The following is a 13,264-nucleotide window of genomic DNA, read 5'->3' as shown; positions in this document are numbered from 1 at the left end:
GAGCAGCCATCTGTGCATCCATCAAATTCATCAGCATCGTGTCTTTCCCAGCCCTCACCGTGACTCTTTCCCATCTAAACCACGTGCTGTTAAATTTTCCAAGAGCCCTTCTCGTCCTCAGTAAAACCAGTGGCACTTCAATGAGTGCAAACAGCCGAAAATCCTAGTGGCAACAACAGGGAAAATTACCTGGCCTGGGAAATATTCATTCCTTAATTTTGACATTATCTCTCAGAAAAATTTATATGCAGACACAGCACCTCTAACTCCCTGAGGAGTGTCATACAGATGTATTTGCTTGCTTGCAGCTGGGATTTAAGAACCTTTTAGGGATTTAGGGAACTGAATGGGTCAGACTTGTGCCCGCAACCTCTGCCTTGCAATTCCAGCTTTTTTCTCCACCACCAAACCAGACAAAATTAAATCTTTTCTTCTCCTTGGGGTGTTGCAAATGCTGAATCAATTCAGAGTAACACGAGCAAACTGCAGTGCTTTAGGAACAGTCTCCAGGACAGCAGGTGAGCACCAGCTCCCAGTTTTCCAGGAATTTTCATCACCAGATCTAGAAGTGCTGGGCAAAATTTCAAAGCCGACTGCAAAGGCTTTTTAGCCTTTTTAATTTGAAAAACCGCGAAAAAAGTTTCAGTGGGCATGTGCACCCCATCACACTCGGGTTGTAGTACAGACAGAAATTTATTTATGCTTCAGAATCATCTATTGTGAAGTCCTGTGGAATAAAAAAAAAAGCCAGGAGAGAGGTGTCCAAAGGCAGAGTGAGAGCTGCTGGTGTGACTCAGGGCACAGGATGCGATGGATGCTGCCCTTTTTCATGTCAGGATTAACTGGCCTTGTAAGTTGGCCAAAACTGGCACAGCAAAAGCTCTGTGACTGCCCTGCCATGTCCCAAACCCTCCACAGGCAGCTGCCTGAAAGAAGGGAAAGGATGCCAGGTTTCGTGTGAAAATAGACTATTTCCAGACAATCGAATTTAAGGGTTTCAGCCCAGAAATCTGCTAATCCTTGTCTGCCTCTCACCTCATAGATAAGGGTTCAGAACCTTCAGCACAAAAATCTTAATTCTCCTTTACACCTCTTTATATCTCTCCCCCAGCAGCAAATTATTATACTTATTTCCACAATTTCCCCAAAATTCCACTTTCCTGACACGTTTTTTTCCACCCTTTCCCCAAAATGTCACTTTCCTGACATGTTTTTCCCACTCTTTCCCCAAAATTTCACTTTCCTGACACATTTTTCCAGCCTGTCCCCAAATTTTCACTTTCCTGACACGTTTTTCCAATCACTGCTGCTTTTTACAACCCACGACGAAGACGCAGCTGGGGCTGAAGGAGCATAACACAAACAACCTCATCCAGCAGCTTTTTTTTTTTTTTTCCCCCCTAATTGAGATACTCCTCCTAAACATTTCCCAGTGGGGACAGGAGGCCTGGTAGGCTGTAAATACAAATATGGGTCAGCTCCAGCTCCACTGGCACCCTGAAAGGGAATATCAAGAGAGAACCAACTGGCTGAGGTGAGAAGGTCACTTTGGCTTCAACTGCTGCCCTTTAGGTGTTAGACAGCGATGCTGCACCATCCATAGGGAATGCAGACATGGGTTTTTTCCAAATGTGCTTAGCATGTCAACATTTTAACATTGTGATTGTTACCAGTAAGGCTTGGGGAGAGAGGGGCCTCAGTATTAACTGTTGAAAGCAGGGGGCCCAGGACTTGCTATTGACAGCAGATCCGCTGGCTATTTGTGTTCTTTGTCATGAAAGATGTTTACTGTGTTCAGCATTTCGCTCAGCACCCTATGGCGTCTATTTTTTTTCTTTTCTTTCTTTTGCCTTTTACATTCAAAAAAATCGTTAAAAACAAAGTTGGGTTGGTTTTGTTGGGGTTTTTTTTGGAAAAAAAAAATGTCAGCACGGGCTCCGCGTCAGCCGAGCTGACGATGCGTTTGCACCGGCACGTTCAGCCCATGGAGCTGTTTTCTTTCTTTCTCCAAAGTGAAAAGACAGCTAAAAAAAAAAAAAGATGTTTTTGAAAGAAGGTGCAGTGTAGCTGTTTCTGCCTCTATCCTTTTCCTTTGCAGTCCTGTTGTTAAAGTGGATTTCCAGAGCCACCAAAGCTCCTTGGGAGCTGCGCTCCATCAGCTTTGCGCACTTACAGCAAAAAAGTGAAATAGTAGGGAAAGACCCTGATTACAGAAATACAAATAAATCTCAGATCTTTGAGAACATTCAAATATATTTAATTCAACTTCTCTGTGCTGCAGAATTGGCAATTTGCTCTCTAGCACTTATTTTCATCTCGAAAAAGGTGGAGCTGGGAATATTGATGTAGGAATAATTTGCCATCTCTTGTGCTAGAAAGGAAAATAAGTGAGAGACTTTTCCTTCAGAACTTCCTTGGTATTAACTGTGGGGTGAGGATTTTGAGGTTGATGTTTCTGTTTCAAATAAAACACTGAAAGACGATGATGGGAAGTGGAGAGACTTCCAAACCAGAACAAATGGAGAAGATAGTAAAGAGAATGCACTTCAGTTTGCATTAGAAAGTACATTTTATTGCATTAAAGTGTATTTTGCATTGCTGTTTTACTGTTTTCCCCTCAAAAAAGTTCAACTCCCCAGCTCCAAGCATCTTTAAGAAATCCTGTTTCTTCAATGTTCATCTTTCAGTTGAGGAATTCTGCTTGTATTTTGTTTTACTTCCACTCTGATTATAAAGATATTAATCTACATTCTACATTGTTTATTATACAGAAAACCATAGTTGTTGCCTGTTTGATCTAGAAATAAAGAGAGAATTCATCATTTCCTAGATACACACTGGGGCAGGAGCTGAGCAGAGCACTCCAAACCAACTAATCCCTGGGAAGTTTGCTAAATCCACAGTGGCACTGCTGACAGATCCCATGTGGATGGAATATCCCCTGTCACATGTAATATCAGACACGGGGTAGCAAAATCTTATTTACACCGATTCACTCTGGTTATAAATCCAGTGCTTAATGTTTTCACAACACACTGGCAATCTCCTGTCAAAGCCCAGAGTACGGACAAGGACACTCTGAAAAGGTGAAGGAGACAAGAAACGTGGTAAAAATTAGGGATTTCACAAGAGGGAGGAATAGGACTGCAAAAGGATCGAGAACTGTTTCGGTTTCCCAGTGGAAAAAGGAAAAGGGGATAAGTTGTAGAACTGAGAGAACTGTAGAAGAAGAGCAAGAGGGTCAGTTTAAGGGAGGAAAATCCAACAAAAACATGGATAAGAAAGCTGGAATACATTTTCTGAACTCTGTTAGAGGTTTGGACAATGTACCTGGAAAAATATGACACTGCAGGAGCTTACTTTGAGAAAGCAGCAAATCTTCAGCTTTCTGTGGAGGGGCTGCAGAAAATGCTCTGTCTGAGGAGTTAATGAGAAATTCGTGCTGAGCCGCAGCTCTGGTGCTCTCAGAGGTCTCTTGTGCTTTACATCAGTCACTTAATTCCATGACATTTAGGGTGTGATGAGTTTGAGATAGAGGTTATTGCCATAATAACTCCAAGCCCCAGAGCCTGAGGCTCTCAGGTGGCCCCACAACGTGGGGAGCCCCAAATCTGGGGCTGCAGCCACTTTCCAGGAGGGGTGAACAGTTTCATCCATGCAGAGATGGGAAAGAACAAGGGGCTCCCATCCATTGCTTGCCTTTGCTGGGGTGGCAGTAGGGACAGAGCCCTGGATCAGCTATATTTATATTATTTATATTGTTTATATTGTTTATACTATTTTTATTTATAATTAAGATTGCTCATGAGAGGCGTGTGACACAGAGCGATGGGATATTCCCGGCAAAGCATTCCAAGGATACTCCTGACCCGTCCACGGCGCAGGAGCTACGCCGGGTAAGAAGCATCACTGGAGCGTCCCTCCCAAGCCTCCCCTCTCCAAATCACCCCCTGCCCCCGAGCCGCAGCGCAGGGGTGGGAAGGGACACGGGGGACACGGGGGGGACCCGAGCGGGGCCGGCCCCGGGCACACCCCGCCCCGGCGGGGCGGGCCGAGCCGCCGGCCCCGAGCCGAGGGCTGTAAAAGCGGGGCGGCGGGGCCGGGGAGCAGCGAGCCACAGAGCGGCCGGGGCTGCGTGCGGAGCAGGTGAGCGGGCCCCGGGGAACCGGCACAGCGCCGGGAGCGGGGCAGGGAGCGATGCCCCAGGAACCGGGAACGCACCGGGAACGGGGCAGGGAGCGATGCCCCAGGAACCGGGAACGCACCGGGAGCGGGGCAGGGAGGGATGTCCCAGGAACCGGGAACGCACAGGGAGCGGGGCAGGGAGGGATGTCCCAGGAACCGGGAACGCACCGGGAGCGGGGCAGGGAGCGATGCCCCAGGAACCGGGAGCACACCTGGAGCGATGCCCGGGGAATTGGGAGCGGGGCAGGGAGCGATGCCCCAGGAACCGGGAACGCACCGGGAACGGGGCAGGGAGCGATGCCCCAGGAACCGGGAATGCACCGGGAGCGGGGCAGGGAGTGATGCCCCAGGAACCGGGAGCACACCTGGAGCGATGCCCGGGGAATTGGGAGCGGGGCAGGGAGTGATGCCCAGGAACCGGGAGAGCACCGGGAGCGGTGCCAGGGAACCGGGAGCGCACCGGGAACGATGCCCCAAGAACGGGGAACGCACCGGGAGCGGGGCAGGGAGGGATGCCCCAGGAACCGGGAGCGCGCACCGCCGCAGCTGAGCATCTCCGCGCTGTCCCGCAGGTTTGCACCAGGTGCCAGGATCGCTGCAGAAACGAGCAAAACGTCGTCCGAAATGGCAGCCGAGGTGAGGGGGAGCTTGGCTTTGCTCCGGGTCCTTCTGTGCTCCGTTTGGAACGGGTGGGATCGGGAAGGGTGTCCGTGTGGTCCTCAGGGACGTGGGTTAGGGGTGGTCCTGGCAGTGTTGGACTCGCTGGTCTTGGAGGTCTTTTCCAACCTGAACGATTCTGTGCGTGGTTTTCCCGGGTTCCCAATGGAGAAGAGGGCAGCGAACGCCTTTGCTGCAATAATCCACCGTCCCACCTCTGATCCGGGCAGCCAAGATGTCCCTGGACACCCCTCTCCATCCCATTCCATCCCTTCCCTCCCAGCAGCACCATTCATTTGCTCCCTGTCCCCTCCGCCCATCTCGGGCTGTCCAGCCAGGAGCTCCAAACTTTGATTCCCACCCCCCCCCCCCCCCGCCCCCCCATTTCCCCTCCGCGGCAGCTCCTGCGGACAAACCCGCTGGAAACGCAGACCTCCCGCACTCCATCCTGCTCCCTCCTGCTCTTCCCCGTGCCAATCCTTGGGGAAAAGGGCGCTGATGCCGCGCTCCCTGCCCGCTGTCCATGGTAGCTCCGCCGCCCGCCCGCCGAGCCCTTCTGCGGCTGCTTTGGGCTTTTCTCTTCTCTTTTCACCTCATTGGAACATTTGTGTCACTGAAAGGCACCCAGGCCTCCCTGTCTGCAACCTGCACCTTTGCTGGTTTTATCCTGATTTTATGCAACAACGTCGTGGGCTCTGGAGCTGCTTCAGACGGTGACTTCAGGCACTTTATAGTCACAGGGATGTTTTTGAGCATGTGGCTTGTGCTGGCCCACAGCTCCTTAGGAGCTGGATATTTTCTTCTAATCTCCCTAAAAGAGTGGGATTTTTAATTATTTCAAGGATTTGGGAACAGCTTTCACTATAACCCTGACTTTTCACTCTTTTTTTTTTTTTCTTTTTCTCTTTTTAAAAAGAGTTTCATGCTGGTCTTGCACCACATGCCCTGATGCTTCTTTTCAGAGACTCCTGCAGAAGTAAAATATCTTGGAGGATCCCCAAGCCAGACCTGTAACCTCAAGGGCTAAATTCTAGTGACAGTGACACGCTCCAAGTCCAGGGTTTTGCTGGTATAGACTGAATAAAACCACTCCTGAGATGGTTCCTCAGTTTTACTTTGGTAAAGGATTGAGATGGACACAAAGCTGATTTTTAGGGGGTATATCCATAAATCTGTGTCTCTTCCCTTCATTACTTGCAGGGGGACAAAATGATGGCAGGAAGGTTTGTGGGGAGCACAGATCCCATCATGGAGATGCTCAGCGCTTCCATCACTGTTGATCAGAGACTGTCTGAGGTGGATATCCAGGGGAGCATGGCTTATGCCAAAGCCTTGGAGAAGGCTGGAATCCTGTCCAAAACTGAGCTGGAGAAGATCCTGAGTGGCCTGGAAAAGGTATTTCTTCTTCCCTTCACAACCTCTCGTGTGTGCTGGAATGAATCTTTCCTTACCCCGCAGCACTTTGCTGTCTCAAAGAGTGTTTTTAAATGTCCTCGTGTCCTCTTCAGCCTGAGCAGTCACTAGGAATCATTTCAGTGTGAAGTAAGAACACCCTTTTCCTGCTGGTATTTTCCCTGAGGCATTTTGAGTCTTGCTGCCCGACAGGAGGCAATGCAGAGCAGGTGTAGGGGGGAAGAGGAGGCAGCAGAGAAATGCTTTTATAAAATATCCGTTGTTGTTGCTCCCCCACCCTGGACAGCGGTGAGTCTGGGCAATGTTTTATAGGAAAAGTTTTGTGGCTGGTGCTGAAGGAATCACTGACATTTAAGCTCAATCTTTCCTTACAATGCTTAAATCCTCCATAACCCTGCAGGATTATCATGGATAGAGAGGTGAATCCCACCTGTAGTATGGAATATCGGGATGCAGTTTGCATGAGACTTCTGGGAATGACAGGGGACACTGCTGGGGACATTGAGACACAGCAGGGTAACTGTGATGTTTGTGCTGTTTACAGATCTCTGAGGAATGGTCCAAGGGAGTGTTTGGTGTGATCCAGACTGATGAGGATATCCACACTGCCAACGAGCGCAGGCTGAAGGTTTGGCTCCCTAACCCCTTGTGCCTGTTCCTCCACATCTGCCTGACATTAAGGGCTTGTCCCTGTGTCCCTCTGTGAAATCCCTGTGGAGCTGCTGGCACTGAACCCCCTGGGACACAGCCAAGGGTCTCCACACCCCCTTTGGGGCTGGACAGGCACAGAAGCCAAATCTGCCCTTCCCCAGAGGATCCTCAGAGGGTCCTGGAGCTGAGTGCCCTCCAGGCAGGGGGATCTGCTGCTGTGGATTGTCCTGTTCAGAGCACAGAGATGCTGACAGAAAGCCTGCTCTTGTCCTCAGGAGCTGATCGGAGACGTGGCTGGGAAGTTGCACACTGGCAGGAGCAGGAATGATCAGGTATGGATGGAATCTTTGTTTTTCTCCTTCTGTATTCCTCCTCTTCCTTATTTCAGGAGACCTCAGTCCAGGGTAGCCTCTGGAACTCTTCCTGGAGAGAAGAAATGGTGACATCACCACATAAATACAACCGAATGATGAGAAGAAGATGCACCTTCCTATCACACAGGGCAAGGAGGGGTTTACCTGCTGTCACTGCATGCGTGACATTCTTTGTGGCCTGACTGTGGCCAAAATCTCCCACAGGTTGTGACTGACCTGAAGCTGTTCATGAAGAATTCCCTCTCCATCATCTCCACACACCTCCTGCAGCTCATCAAGACCCTGGTGGAACGTGCTGCCATGTGAGTCCATGTCCACAGTCCCTGTTTTCCCAAACTTTGGCCTTTTTGGGGCAGGAGACTCCTTGGTTTGTCCTTTGTCTGACCCCACTGGGCAGCAGCAGGGTCTCCTGTGCAGGGAGGTACAGCCGGGCAGTTTGGGGACACAACAGCCCCTTTTTCTCCAGAGTTCACCTCACAGAAAGTTTCCTCATCCCTCAGAGACCCTTCCCTTCATGCCTGGCAAAGGAGTTCAGGTGGGAGCTCCACAGATTTTAGAAGGCACCAAAGCCATCTGAAGGAGTGGGGAAAATGTTTCAGGTTTTTCTATACGAGGAAAAAGCTCAGCTGTGTCACCTCCCTGTCCACCCCTGCTTCACACTGCAAACCTGGGGTGGGCTGGGGAATCCTGGCCTGTCATTGAGGGGTTGCTGCTCCAGGAAATTTTCCAGGGAGGCTCAGGGCAGATTCACCACTCTGCAATATCGAAAACCTGTGTGCTTGGCCTGAAAGCTGACAGGAGATAGACCAGCTTCAGCACAACACAGGCTAAAGATGCTCAGTTTGTGACCTTTCCAGGAGCCCTGGCGTGTCCCTGTCCCTGCCCTCCCTCCTGTCCCTGCTGTCACCTCTCTGTCCTTTCCCCTGCCAGAGAAATCGATGTGATCCTGCCTGGCTACACCCACCTGCAGAAAGCTCAGCCCATCCGATGGAGCCAGTTCCTGCTCAGGTGAGCCCGTCGGGGCCCTGCTCTGCTCAGGGGACAGCCGGGGGTGGTGACAAACCAGAGGGAACCCTGCAAACTGCACCAGGAATTCCCTGTGCCCCCTGGCTCTGTCCAGGCTCTGCTCCAACCTCATGTTTGAGGGGGGGATCCCAGGCTCCAGGCATGGCAGGATTATGATGGGAAAGGGAAGAGCCATTCCCTGGCTTCATGGGCTTTCTCCCCCTTGTCCTTCCCCAGCCATGCCGTGGCTCTGACCCGCGATTCTGAGCGCCTGGGAGAGATAAAAAAGAGGATCAATGTCTTGCCTTTGGGAAGGTAAGATCTGCTGCGTGTGTGATCACTGGGCCTTGCTTTGCTCTGCAAATCCTTCAGGGGTGCCTTCCCTGCTTCCCAGAGCTCAGCTTTGGGTGGATATGAAAGGAAGATTGCTTGATTTCTGTTTGTTTCTCCCCTGGCAGTGGAGCTCTGGCTGGGAACCCCATAGAAATCGACAGAGAGCTGCTGCGCAGTGGTGAATATCTCCCTGGGACTGAGGGGGGTGGGAGAGCCTGTCACACCTGGGAGGGAGGGAATGGCACCATAATGTCCCATCCTGCAGCCAGAGCCTTTCATTTTCTGGGATTTTGGCTGCAGAGAGAGAGGCAGTGCCAGTGGAGGGGGGGGGGGGGGGGGAAGAAGAGCCTCCCCTGCTGCACTCTGCCTTGTCTGAGATCATAACAAAAGCCTCACTAATTGTGTTTGTGTTCCTGGGACTGCTCAAGGGCTCACAATGACCTCCCCTGGGGCAGGCTGGTGCACTGAGGGTCCTGTCAGGGCCAGTGTGACCTCCTGTGTCCATCCCTTTCCTTACAGAGCTGGACTTTGCCTCCATCAGCCTGAACAGCATGGATGCCGTCAGCGAGAGGGACTTTGTGGGTGAGCACAGCCCAACCCTCCCAGCACTGTGGGAAGCAGCTCCTGACCCCTTTCCAGTTAATTTAATAAAGGGGCTGAAATCCATCATTAGGATGAACTAAAACTCCAGTCAGGGTTCTTTGGGTTTTCCAACCATCCTTTCCCCTCCTGATTTCCTGCCTTCCCTGCAGTGGAATTCCTCTCTGCTGCCACCCTGCTGATGATCCACCTCAGCAAGATGGCTGAGGACCTCATCATCTACAGCACCAGCGAGTTTGGCTTCCTGACCCTCTCTGATACCTACTGGTAGGTTTTTGGTCCCTGCTGAGGGATTCTCCTCAGCTCTCCCACCCTGGTGAGGCAGGGGTTGGGATCTCTGCGTGCTTGAGGCTGACCCAGCATCAAGGGCTTGGCACAAAGGCACCCTCAGGGTGAATATTCCTCAGCAATGGTCACTTATTTCTGATTCCCTTAACTCAACCAAGTCTGTGTTCAGCCCAGCAATTCCTGTCCTGGAAGTGCTGGCAGAGAGAACTTCCTGCTGTGCTGGGAATGGTGCCAGAGCCTTCCTTGCCTGGCTGGGTTTGCAATCCCAACAGACTCCTTGTCTGCAAGGTGGCACAGCCACAGCCCTGAGATCACTTAGCCTGGCCTGCTGATACCACCTCTGGAGCAGCTTGGAGGGGGAACCCCCTTTTCCTTTCTGTGTGAGAGATGGGACTGTGTGACAGCTCCAGACAAGGTGCAAAACCCCAGGCTTTGCTGTGGGAAACATGAGAGACTCTGCACACTCAGCTCACTGATTTCCTGAGCCCTAAACTGGAGCACAAGGAAAGGGGGTTTAGAGGTTCCTTTCAGAGGGCTGGATCAGGGATTTCAGCCAGAGGGTTTTGCTCACCACTGCACTCCTCACACCTTCCCTGCAGCTCTGGCAGCAGCCTGATGCCTCAGAAGAAGAACCCCGACAGTCTGGAGCTGATCCGCAGCAAAGCCGGGCGAGTGTTCGGACGGGTGAGCCCCAAAGGGGAGCAAGAGGGAGAGGAAACTGCTCATGTTGGGGCTGGAGAATCTCCTGTTTCCTGCCCTTTCTTTTGTAAAGAGCTGTGGGTTCTGTACCTGCCCTGCTTTGCTCTGTGCCTCACTCCTGCTTCTCCTGTTTCCCTCTGCAGTTGGCTGCAATTCTCATGGTCCTCAAAGGCCTCCCGAGCACCTACAACAAGGACCTGCAGGTAAAGCACTTGTTCCTCTCCACACCATCTCTCTGAGCAGACACACTCATCTCCTGCTCCTGAGCTGTCCCAGCACTCCATTTCTGTGCACAGCCCCTGGAAAGGGGCTGCTGCAGGTGACACCCTGAGTGTCACCTCTGGGATCACATCCCTGCTCTGCTGCCTGGCCTGCTCAGCCTCTTGTGCTGTATCAGGCTGGCTCAGAGCCATTTCCATCACTGTTCCAACACAGGAGGACAAGGAGGCCGTCTTTGATGTCGTAGACACCCTGAATGCTGTGCTCCAGGTTGCCACTGGAGTGATTTCCACCCTCCAGGTAAGGGTTCATTTGACAACATCATGGTGCAGTGCATATTCTGTGAGTAACCCAGGGGCCAGGGGTCCAGACTGGTCCTAAAGTGAAAACTCTTCAGTGCCTCACCCACGCTGCTCATTTTGGTCCCCTCTTAGAGCTAATGTGCCCTGAGGAGGAGCTGATGAGAGATAACATCTCCCTCTGCCCCTCCTTTCTGCAGATCAACAAGGAGAACATGGAGAAGGCACTGAGCCCTGAGATCCTGTCGTCTGACCTGGCTCTCTACCTGGTTCACAAAGGAGTAAGTGCCAGAGGGAGAGCTGGAGCTGGGATTCCTTTGGATGCAGAGAACTGCTCAGGGAGGAGCTGGGATGAGGCCCCTCTGTTCTCTCCTGGGTGATGAGCAGCCAACAACCATGGAAGCTGAAAACACATCCTGTACATGCATCACACGAAGTGCTGCCCTGGGGGACTTCATGCTAATTTACACCCAAATTACCTGATCAGAATTCATTCCTAAATCCTCCCCTCTTCCACCCCAGCACTGCCAGCTTCAGCTTGCATAGCCCTAAGGGAAAACAGGCCAGCCAAAAAAAAAGTGGCACATCCATTTTCCTCACGGAAAAGCAGCCCAGCTGCCTGGGCACTGACTGAGTGCCCCCTGTGCTTGCCCCTGCAGATGCCCTTCAGACAAGCCCACATTGCTGCTGGCAAGGCCGTCCACCTCGCCGAGACCAAAGGCATCACCATCAACAATCTCACCCTGGAGGACCTGAAGAGCATCAGGTTTGTGCCTCTGTTATAAAAAAACTCTAGCACATTTTACCAATTAGGCAGAAATTAGAAGGAAAGCATTAAAAGATGATTTTGACATAGCATCAACACAACAGCCATACCAAATATAAATCCCAGAGAGATACAACTAACACACGACATAATTAAAAAACTTAGGACAAGCAATTAAAGAGAGTGGCTCAGGCTCTCCCTACTTCAAGCAACTATTAAAATGCACTTTCAGTAATTACAATCTAATACCTTATAGCTGCAAATATATTACCACCACAATCTTAACAGATTCACAATGCATGCTATAAAAAGTCAAATAGAGAAGAGCTCTCACCAAATTAATAAAGTCATGAAGAGCTCTCACCCAATTAATAAAGTTTTATGCTAAAGGTCCAATTACAGCCCTTATATTAGCCCATATAGCAGGTGACCTGCCTCATGATAAACCAGAATCTCAAACTGTAGGTCTGCCTCAACACGTAATTACAGATGTTAAGGAAGCAGCCCAGAAAGCTATCCTGCAAATCCAACCTACTGGAATCCCAGAAAGAATTTGCACAGAAGTAAAGCAAAAAAAAAATTATCTGAACCATTCAGCTCTTTCATAGGGGCAGGACAGGGCACGGCCTTCCCCAAAGGGGAAACTGATGTGTCTGGGCTGGGCAGCACCTCAGTATCCTGAATAGCAAGGCTGCTCCCGCTGGGGCTGAAAACATTGAAGGGGACAACACCACCTGCATTCCACTCGAGCAGGGCACGGGCAGGAGGGGCTGGGAGGGGCCGGGAGGCAGGAGAACCCCCGGAGGGGTTTGGCTTTGAAGCTGCTCGGCGTCCCCTCGGTGCTGACATCAGCAGAGGGGCAGGAGGCTGCCGTGCCCTCGCTCCCTCAGCCACTGGGGCAGGTGGTGCAGCATCCCAGAGCCCCCTGACAGCCGTGCCGTGCCCGCAGCCCCCTGTTCGGCAGCGATGTGGCTCAGGTGTTCAGCGTGGTGAGCAGCGTGGAGCAGTACACGGCCGCGGGCGGCACCGCCAAGAGCAGCGTGTCCGCCCAGATCGAGCAGCTGCGGGAGCTGCTCAAGAGGCTCAAGGAACAGGCTTAGAGTGTGGGGAGAGATCCCGTGCCTGCAGCGTTGTGCCTGGAGTTAATAAACACCGGGGTGTCTGTAGTTCACTGAAATCCTGCTCCTGCCTCTTGATTCTTCGGCGTGAGGGCGGGCTGAGCTCAGCCCGGGTTGGAAAGGGGGTGTGGGCTCTTCCTCCCCCGTGTGCCTGGCAGGGCAGGCTGGGGTTGTCCCTTTTTACTCAGCTGAATTCCTTTCCCGTCCTCAACCTTGCGGAGCCGGGGTTTTGCTCAGCCCCCTGGCCCCGTGCTGAGGCAGCAGCGCGTTGTTGACTCAGAGCTGCAGGTCTGCAACACACGCAGGGAACAGAAATAACAAAGGTGTTTCCACACCGAGTTTAGGGCAAGGGCTGCAGCACGGGCAGGACAAACTGCCAGCAGCTGAATCTCCAGCCTGAGTACGCGAGGAGACACAGAGTGCTTGCACCTTCGGAGTATTCGTGCTTTTAACACGTGGAGAAGGATCGGCAACAGCAAAATTCCCCTTTTCCAACTTCTCACCAATCTCAGGCTCTCCTTTTTCTAGCCTTAAAACAAATCCATTCTCTTGGCATTTAAGCAACACACTTCAATTACCTTTCCATTGTGTTTGCTCCCTTCCTTCCTGCTGTGCTCCTGTTTTGGTTCATGTCTCACTCTCCAGACTGGTCACCTG

General features: G+C 51.7%; 1 protein-coding gene across 1 annotated transcript; it reads left to right on the top strand.

The window, feature by feature from the left end:
* Nucleotides 1-4,122: 4,122 nt before the first annotated feature.
* LOC136299805 (argininosuccinate lyase) lies at nucleotides 4,123-12,726 on the top strand. The gene is made up of 17 exons (XM_066201743.1): nucleotides 4,123-4,146; nucleotides 4,758-4,821; nucleotides 6,043-6,237; nucleotides 6,800-6,883; nucleotides 7,182-7,238; nucleotides 7,485-7,582; nucleotides 8,211-8,288; nucleotides 8,523-8,600; nucleotides 8,744-8,796; nucleotides 9,138-9,200; nucleotides 9,371-9,485; nucleotides 10,106-10,190; nucleotides 10,349-10,408; nucleotides 10,641-10,724; nucleotides 10,924-11,004; nucleotides 11,383-11,489; nucleotides 12,439-12,726. Exons 2-17 carry the CDS (start codon nucleotides 4,810-4,812, stop codon nucleotides 12,587-12,589), a joined length of 1,401 nt encoding a protein of 466 aa, XP_066057840.1. The 5' UTR covers nucleotides 4,123-4,146; nucleotides 4,758-4,809; the 3' UTR covers nucleotides 12,590-12,726.
* Nucleotides 12,727-13,264: the final 538 nt, after the last annotated feature.

This window comes from Chamaea fasciata, unplaced genomic scaffold (assembly GCF_029207755.1).
Source record: "Chamaea fasciata isolate MVZ Bird 193981 ecotype frontalis unplaced genomic scaffold, bChaFas1.0.hap1 SCAF_21, whole genome shotgun sequence".
In the NCBI taxonomy this organism is placed as follows: Eukaryota; Metazoa; Chordata; class Aves; order Passeriformes; family Sylviidae; genus Chamaea; species Chamaea fasciata.
The sequence above is the reverse complement of the archived record's forward strand: the minus strand, read 5'-3'. Positions and strand labels throughout refer to the sequence as shown.

Bases quoted from the DNA above. Each gene is read 5' to 3' on its own strand.
- LOC136299805 (XM_066201743.1), top strand. The intron at 6,238-6,799 runs GTATTTCTTCTT...TGCTGTTTACAG, and splicing joins TCCTGAGTGGCCTGGAAAAG to ATCTCTGAGGAATGGTCCAA. The intron at 9,201-9,370 runs GTGAGCACAGCC...CCTTCCCTGCAG, and splicing joins CAGCGAGAGGGACTTTGTGG to TGGAATTCCTCTCTGCTGCC.